At 29.0% G+C, this 9,367-nt stretch overlaps 1 protein-coding gene and 2 long non-coding RNA genes across 4 annotated transcripts in view; all 3 read left to right on the top strand.

The window, feature by feature from the left end:
- LOC102590877 (uncharacterized) overlaps positions 1-2,060 on the top strand; it is a 2,789-nt gene extending 729 nt beyond the window's left edge. Inside the window, exons 2-3 of one of the 2 annotated variants that reach the window (XR_367382.2) lie at positions 1,048-1,125; positions 1,720-2,060. This is a non-coding gene — a long non-coding RNA (uncharacterized lncRNA). Of the gene's footprint in view, positions 1-1,047; positions 1,126-1,716 lie in introns of both variants that reach the window. The other variant, XR_367381.2, reaches the window with a different exon arrangement.
- Positions 2,061-2,912: 852 nt separating this feature from the next.
- Positions 2,913-4,379, top strand: LOC102590520 (nudix hydrolase 1-like). The gene is made up of 2 exons (XM_006348525.2): positions 2,913-3,130; positions 3,998-4,379. Exons 1-2 carry the CDS (start codon positions 2,959-2,961, stop codon positions 4,288-4,290), a joined length of 465 nt encoding a protein of 154 aa, XP_006348587.1. The 5' UTR covers positions 2,913-2,958; the 3' UTR covers positions 4,291-4,379.
- Positions 4,380-8,484: 4,105 nt separating this feature from the next.
- LOC107060852 (uncharacterized) overlaps positions 8,485-9,367 on the top strand; it is a 12,197-nt gene continuing 11,314 nt past the window's right edge. The window contains exon 1 of the long non-coding RNA XR_001473562.1: positions 8,485-8,666. This is a non-coding gene — a long non-coding RNA (uncharacterized lncRNA). The remainder of the gene's footprint in view (positions 8,667-9,367) is intronic.

Below are 9,367 nucleotides of genomic sequence, written 5' to 3'. Positions count from 1 at the left end.
AGAAAATTGTATATATACATATATTTCGTTCCCCTCTCTCCCCTCTCCCAGATCTCGCTCACTCACTCGCCTCTCTCACTTTATACAATTGATCTTTTTGTATATGTATACCAAAGCAAATTATACAACTGTTTTTTTTTTGTATATGTATAGCGAATTATACATATATATGTTTGCTATGGAGCGCAATTATGCAAACTTTGCTGTAGCATACAAATATGAATTTTGTGTTTGCTATATTTGAAAGTTGCTCTTTAAAAAATTATATATTTATCCCTTCTCTTTAATGTATTTTAATTTTTTTTTCCCCTAAATTTTCAGTTGAAGGAAGTAAACAAATTCATTAGTTTAAGATATACCATGTTGAGAATTCTAATTAGTACGATGGCATTTAATTTGGACTAATAAGTAGTTTTTGTTGTAAAACTAAAGCAAAATAAGACAAAAAATATAGAAGATGAAAGCAATAAAAATATTGTTATATAATATTTTATAACAATTTTTTTGTCAATTTCTTTTTTTGCTTTATTCTTGTTTTCTTGTTCCGTTTATTGTAATGGGTTTTACTTTAATTTGAGGTATCACGCTTCAGTTTTCAATATAAAAAAATGTCTTCAGAAAGCATTTTTTTCAATAATTCAAGTTTTTCCAAAAACACTTTTGAAATTATAATCAAGCATAAACTATTACCCTAGATCAACAAGTCTTTTTAAATTAATTAGTCTAATACAAATTACTATCATATATATGTATAAAAAAAACTTTAACAAACACTTTCAACAAAAATACTTTTTAAAATAAATAATTTTTCAAACTTAATCAAATAGACTATAAATAATTAGGCTATTGAAAATAAAGTAGATACCAAATTTGGACATATTAAAAAATTAATTTAACAAAAAAAAAAAAAATTGTACCCAAAAGTGCTTGTTCTTTGTTTGAATTGAATTTAAATTCTATGTATTTATAGGATCAAATTATTTATATTCGAGATAAATTGATTATTATGATAGCATAATATATATATAAACTCTATTTTAATAACAGGTCCGGGAAATAGTAAAATGCCATCACTACCTCACCGACCTAAACCAGATGGATCAGCAACTACCCAACCACCGCCTGGTAAACTTTTGCTTGAACCTTTTTTCAATTTACGTGTCACAATTCAAAATTTGAGAATCAAATATTTTAATTTTCATTTTTAAAACTTCGCATCCCCTAATGTGAACTACTATTAATATGCGCGGCAAATTAGTTCATGCATATGTAGTAGTCTGAGTCGATTTTAATTTTTTATCATTTTAATAAGTTGAATTTTAATTTTTGCATTTATAACATAATAAAAGTTATTTAAGAGCGCAAAACATAACTTATAAACTATTACTATGTAAAAATATAAATTTATATCTTACGATTTTTTTTTTACCTCGAGGGACAATCGATAAAGATCGGCACAAAATACAGGGACCCTTTTTAATTTGCGTAAAGATATTGATTAGACACAATGTTTAAAGAACTTTTTTTTTGATGATTTCTAATACTTTGTGGTCGTGAGTACGAATTATATGATGAGATATTTGTGAATTATGATTATAAAACTTGTTATAAAATGTCTAATGAGAAACTTATAATTCATTTTTAGAATAGAAAAGTGTTATTCTGTTTGATTTCAAAAAATAATAATCAATGTTTTTTTTTTTTTAATCAAAATAGCAGCACCACAACATTTAACCTATCGTGCAATACAAAAAACAGTGACTGTATGCAACGAGAAGGTGTATGGCAATTGTATAAGAGCTCCTCCAACAGTCACACGCTGCAATTATTATGGAAGATGTAAACGCACCGTAGTACCCTAACTTGAAGTTATAACAGCAAAGCAAGTCGCAGTTAGAATTTGAAATTTATGAATTCTGAATGTATTACTGAATTTTATAACACATTTAATTAGTTACTGGATTGACGGTTAATTGTAAACAATAAACTTCATTTTTCAGTGAAAGTTCATGTAATAATATTGAATGGTGTATATTTATATCAAAGCCATTTAAAATCTTCTTCTTCCATCCCCTTTTTGCTATCCCTTTTTTTTTTTCAGTACTTAAAGTTACCAAATTATGAGGAATAAAGAATGTAAATTTCCTAAATGGTTAAATACATGCAATAATTGTATCTTAAATTTGTTAGTAAATTTTATTTAGACGATATCCTAACTACGATTTATTCTGATTGAGTCAATAGATTTTGAAGAGGCAAGAAAATACTTTGATAAATATCGTGCTCAAGGCATGCACACATGGCATCGAACATCTTTTTCTTTATTTTTGTTGTATCTATTCGAACTTGTGATGCTCCGTTAATTAAGACTCGTAAGATGATCCAAAAGTTTCTTTTTTAAGGGAATTTTACACAAATCCCGTAGTGTTAACAACTAATTATATCATATCTCTACTCTTTTCCAAATTACAAAAATCCCTTAAATTTGCTGGAATTCGAATACATTCCAAAATGTCCCGATACATCACGTCCCAATTTTGGATACCTCGCTCAACCTCCCGATATATCACGTCTCAGTTTCGTGTACATCATTCAACAACCCAATACATCGCGTAAAGTGATGTATCCAAAAATAGGAGAGAATAGGAATTTTTGTGATTTTTTAAATGGTAGGAAATTTTAAAGAATATGGTAAAATAAGTTGTGTATTGAGGTAATTTGTACTTTCTTGTATACGAATTATGTAGAGGTTAAAATTTAAATAATGACACCAAAATAGTCTATTTGTGCAAACTCCCATCCACACAAGTTTGAATTGGCTGGTCTGTCTAAAAAAGCCCAAGAGCTTCTTACTATTGGGCCTACTTTACTAGTAGCGGGACCCAATTACAAAATTTTCAAATATAACTCCACACGCAATCTCCGCCTTCCCGTTGAATTTATTCCGGTGCCGGAGAAATGGAAAACGGCGCTCAGCAAACACCGTCCACCACTATGCCACCATCACCTCCGATGCCAAAAGTCGGCGTAGCGGTGTTTCTTTTAAAAGGAAGTAAAGTTCTGTTGGGGAAACGCCTCTCCGCCGTCGGCCATAGCACCTTTGCACTTCCCGGCGGCCACCTGGAGTTCGGTGAGTACCTTAAAATATATTCCCGTTGTTTATCGAAGCTTAAATTCATATATTAGTTATGATTTCTTTGCTAGATGATCTAAAATTTATAGTGATTTTTTGCTAGATTATTAAACTGAAAAGAAGAAAAATTGGAGTATGAAAAAACTTATTTTTTTGCAAAAACTTAAACAATCACCTTTATTTGGAAAAATATCTTGCAAGATTGCAATATAACTTTCGTGGTTAATTAGTATGATTTATAGTACTTTTGACGTTGTTTCCAAATATATACTTGATTTTATTTCAAAAAACTTAAAACTTCTATGTTTTAGCTGCCCATTTCACCTAGAAAGTATGCATAAGTTGAATGTCCTCTAGTTGTTGCTTGTTTTTCTGATTTTGACTTGATACGAAGTTTAAGATAGTAAGGAAGACTTTTGAATCTTGTGGTGTTTAATTAAAGAAATGTAGAATGTACCAAAACGTCATTTAAACGTGTTGTCTTAAACATGCTACGTAGAAAGTTAGAACTAAAGAGTTGTCTGTAAAGGAAAGAGACATCCTTTTTTAAACTAACTAAAAGGAAAGTCAGGCAAACAAATTGAAACGGAAGGATTACTTGGTTCTGTTTAATTCAAGACATATTTGAAAACATAATATGTATATATTCATATTTGAGTTCAGCAATATGATCAAATAAGTAATCATGTTCATAGCCTAGCCTAACTGATGCTGCTGCAACTTTGATTTGATAGAAGCCTCATGGTTCTGATGCAATAGTTGTCCAATGTTGTTAAAGGCGCGCTTAAAGTGTGTTTAAGCTCTGAAGCGAGGCTCAAAACATGTTGAACGCGTCTATTCACATTGATCATGAATTTGTTACAGGGGAAAGTTTTGAAGAGTGTGCAACGAGGGAGGTGAAGGAGGAAACAGGATTGATTATTGATAAAACCGAGTATCTAACGGTGACTAACAATGTGATCTCAGAGAAAGTTCACACCGTTTGCGTATTCATCAGAGCAGTCCCTGCTGATGTTAACCAGAAGCCTGAAACACTTGAACCTGATAAATGTGCTGGTTGGGATTGGTATGAATGGAACAATCTCCCTAAACCACTCTTTGGTCCTTTAGAAGATATGGTCCAAAGTGGATTCAATCCTTTTCCAACTACTTTATAGTTAACTGTTTTGCTAAGTATTTAGGATTCGATGTTGCTAGGTTTGATCACGAGTTCGAGCTATGGAATCAATCCTTGATGTTTGTGTTAGGGTAGTTGTCTACATTACACACCCCCCCCCCCCTAGTGGTACATCCCTATATTATCCTATTAAATTAGTTAATCAAGATAAGTGATATGATTTTGATGTAATATACAACAATATTTGAACGTTTGGTAATTACTGGAATTGGTATTAAATATACTTTGAATGTTGACAGTATGATTATTTAATCTTTGCACATTTAGTTGTAATTTTTACAAAAAAAAATATTAAATAGTTTTTGAGGTAGACATGTGGGATTATGACTTTGTAATAGAATTATAGAACATATCTTGATTCAACTAAACTTTTAATATGATCACTTTATTGTTTTTTTAATACATTCAAACTTGATTTAGTTTTCTCATATTTAACAATCCTTCTTTAAAAGTAAGCCAGCAACAAAATATGTAAAGGTGATGATCGGGAGTTAATAGATATTAGATTTTTGCTAAGTTTATAAATTGATTAAATTAATGTACTTTTTAGCTAAGTTCAAACATTCAAAGTACATGTATACTAAAATCAGTCAAAAGTTATAAGTTGGTTATTCTTAACTTCTGACTTTTCAGCTTATAAACACTTTTAGTTTGACCAAAAATTTTACTGTGTATATCTAAAAAAGGATCATACATTACGTTTGGCACCTTCAAACATTAAAGCCAATTTGGTGCATTGGGCTGGCAAGCGTCTTTTTAAAAAAATTAGACAAACATAATTTGCTTATCAAAAATACTTTTCAAATGAATTAGTCAAACATAAAATATTTTTAACTAACATGCCCCCCCCCCCCCCCCTAGTGGTACAGTCCTTCCACGTGTCCTACATAATAGCGGAATGTTTTGAGCACCAGACTGTCCCAACATTGGTGTTTTAGTTTTGTAATGGCAAGTGATTCTTGAATATGCTATGTTATTTGTAGTAATATTTATATAATTATCTGTTTAATATGAAATGTTGATGAATTCTGATGTCATGCCCCTCTGCAACATCCTTTGGTGTGTAAATTTCTGATAAGTCTTGAGTCGATTAAAACTCCAAGATCGCGAGGTTCAAAGGCCTTGAGGTTGCTTAGAAAAGTCGGGCTAAAGTAGACAATACCTTGCAATTGGGCTTGGGCCGTGAAAAAATGGTATCAGAATAGGAGGAGAAGGTTGGGGGTCGTGTAAGGACGAATTCAAGATTCAACGAGACACTTATTGTGTAGCGAGGCCAAATCTCAACGAAGACGTTAAGTCCCTAAGAATGTAAGGGAGATTCACTGTGAAACTTGTTTTAGATTAAAATTGTTTTATATTGGGAGAACTTTGCAAAATTTAGAATGTATTGCTATATATTTTCTTTCTGTATTTACCTAATTTTCTGTTTGGGCTAGTCCAATTATTTTCTAAAAAGGGGCTATTATTTCTAACAAACAATTGATCCAAGTCATTATAAAGTAGGACAAGACTTCCCAATTCTATTTATTTGATCTTGACTAAACTAAGAAAAGTTATTGAAACTCACAACTTTTAAAATACTTGTCAAAATCAGGAAGAAAAAAATTCATAAATAACTTTAGTTTAGAGCGTAATTATAAAATTTAGCTATAGTTATTATATCAAGCGGAAGAGTTATATCAAATAGATATTAATTGTATCAGCGAACGAGTTGTATTCAGGCGATAGGTACCAGTTGTATCAGGAAGAACAACACATTGTATATGTACAAGTGTGTATTGCATTTTTATTACAAAACCCAAAATAAAACTATGTATCCAATTTTTTGAAATTGTAATTGTATATCATAAAATACAATCTAAATATTTGCAATATCATGTAATTTTTCCAATTAGGATCAATATTAGTTTGTACATCATCAAGGGGATGATAGGTTAATAATATTTAAAAAGTAGTTATATCTTAAGCACGCCATCTTTAAAAAATTAATTCTTAATCCTTCATATAAAGCAATATCATGCTTACTCATCACCTAACTATTATCAATTATAAGATGTTTTCCAGATTGTTAATTGGATTTTAAGCTCTTTGGTTTTAGATCTTGATTTTGACATGTCTAGCTTATTCAACATAATATATACTTTTGTCCTTAATTAATCTCCTAGTTGTTGATTGTAGATGAAAATTAGTTGGTCCGTGACATTTAGGTCCATAATCACATCCCTCTCCCCCCCCCCCCCCCCCCCACAAAATTTTTTATCCCCCCCTAATACTAAAATATTTATTGAATAAATCACAAGTAATTTCTTTTTATATGTCCAAGTTTTGACGGATAGAGTTATACAATACAAGAAGCGGAGGTAGAAGCTGACATACGGGTTTGATCGAGCTATATTTCAACCCCTATATTTGTACATATAAATTCACTAAATATGTACAGTAATTAAATGCAGAATCAAGTCACTAACATCTGATATAACTATTTTTCGAATTTAGAATTCATAAACACTACGCAAAATTAAAATTAGCTATGAATTTCATCTCTCGTGTGTTGCTGATATTGCTCGTAGCTAACATACTTTTTTGACAATTTATTGCTAAATAGAATTAAAAGTGGTTGAAAGTTCTTTATTCAATGAACTCACAGATCCATTAAGATCAATGGAAGGCTCTGATACCACTGTTATGGAACGGAAGAAACTAGAAAGAAAAAATAAAGAGAGAATGAATGATAACTTTTTGTATTGATTCGAATAGAAGAGTACTTCACTATTTATAAATAATTAAGGAGAATAAAATATATTATTTTCCTTCTATACACTAAACTAAAAGGAAACTAAATATTTTGCAATTAATGTAAACCGTAGACTTGAAAGGAAATTAAATACTATAGAATATTTTTAGACTAAAAGGAAAAAGTAAAAAGATTCTACCAAATTTAAACAAATATCGTACCTCATCTACTTTATAATTAGTTTTAATATACATATTTAATTTAACTATATAAATATAATAACGACAGAGAGTAGGAATTTCAGTTGTATCAAATATGAAGAAAAAAAAGGAATTAAAATGCAAAAAAATTCCCTTTGTTTCAAATTATGTGAATTTAGATATGAAATTTTTAAAAAATTTAAATAAATTTTATATTTTTGAAAATTATGTAAAAAATATTATAAATTAAAATAATTGATAATTCAAAATACTTTTAAAAATATAAAAAAATGATAAAAAAAAAAAACTTATTTACATTTTGAAATCTGAAACATGTCACATATTCGAAGAAGTATAAGACATGCCCATGTGAGCTATTACTCTATAGAATTAGTATAGCTCGTAGACGAGCACATTAATGAAGTCTTGAAAAAATAGACGAAGCGATAAACATCAAATTTTTGCTATTTTAAAGTCTCCGATAGAAAAAATGATCGATTATTTTCCGTGGGTGGATCCAATTGTAATTTAATTGGAGCTAAACTACACAACTTGAGAAGACGCTATCAGTTGACTTGGTCAACTGCAATGAAGACTCCATAGTACTACTTGTTTTTATTTGTCCATATTAATTTAACCTTTTTTTGACAAATAATAAATAAAATAATAATCCAAAAAAATAATTTGCTCTGCTTTTGAAAAATATTTTTTTGCTGCTGTTTAAAAATTATTTTTTGCTAAAAAACTCAACTCTCTAAACTAAGTAAAAAAGGAATTTGAAAGTAAAAAACATTGTTAATTTCTACAAATTATAAAATCACTTTACATTATTCTACTTGTTCTTGCAAAAAAGGCTATTGAGTAATGACTCGTTCAACATACCAGTATGAGAAGACTTAAGAGTAGACCAACTAAGTGTCATGAATCAAAAAAGACTGCGGTGTAGCGGATGAAATTGTTTCTTTCTTAATTAACGATTTTGATTTTGAAATTTGGTATAATTATTTTTTTATAGAAAGCGGTTTTTTTTTTTTGAATGAGCTGACCTACACAATACAAATTTAAATTAGTCGAACTTTAATACAGATACTAAACCGTGAATGAAGAAACAAAAACTAAAGTGTCATAAATGTTTAGTCCAAGGAAGACTTCAAAAGTCAAGAACCATAAATGGGTTATAAACGAAGTGAGAATTTTCTAATATCTTAAAGGATTTAGTCCACACGTTTGAATTATTTAATTTTCTCTTGAGGAAATTTTTTATATAAGATTATTATTGATTAAACAAAAAAACACATCATATTATTTCTCTCTTCCTCCATAGCTTTTTGAAACCATGAATTACAAAGCATTCACTTTGATATTGTTTGTATTAATTTTTTTGTCTATCGTCAACGATGGCCTCTCGAAGAATATTATCAGGTTTTATCTCTTTGCTTTTCTGATTGATATATTAAATATAATAATTAGAAAAAAAATATTTATTGTTTATAGAATAATAATTCTTGTTTATTGATAAAAGCATAAAGATCATTTCTATTATAAGGTGGAAAGTTTGATTTTTCCAATCAACCTATTCGCATAAATAAAACTCTTTTAAAAAATTATATATTTATCCCTTCACTTTAATATATTTTAATTTCCCCCCCCTAAATTTTCAGTTGAAGGAAGTAAACAAATTCATTAGTTTAAGATATACCATGTTGAGAATTCTAATTAGTACGATGGCATTTAATTTGGACTAATAAACAGTTTTTTGTTGTTAAACTAAAGCAAAATAAGACAAAAAAAATATAGAAGATGAAAGCAGTAGAAATATTGTTATATAATATTTTATAACAATTTTCTTTGTCATTTCCTTTTTTGCTTTATTCTTATTTTTCAGTTTATTGTAATGGGTTTTACTTTTAATTTAAGGTATCACATTTCAGTTTTCAATATGAAAAAATGTCTTCAGAAAGCATTTTTTTTCTTTAAATAAGTCATGTACGACACAAATTCAATTTTTTCCAAAAACACTTTTGAAATTATAATCAAGCATAAACTATTACCCTAGATCAACAAGTCTTTTTAAATTAATTAGTCTAATACAAATTGCTATCATATATATATATATATATATA

Source organism: Solanum tuberosum, unplaced genomic scaffold, assembly GCF_000226075.1.
Source record: "Solanum tuberosum cultivar DM 1-3 516 R44 unplaced genomic scaffold, SolTub_3.0 scf00103, whole genome shotgun sequence".
NCBI classification, from domain to species: Eukaryota; Viridiplantae; Streptophyta; class Magnoliopsida; order Solanales; family Solanaceae; genus Solanum; species Solanum tuberosum.
Note: the sequence above shows the minus strand (reverse complement) of the source record. Positions and strands in the feature narration are given on the sequence as shown.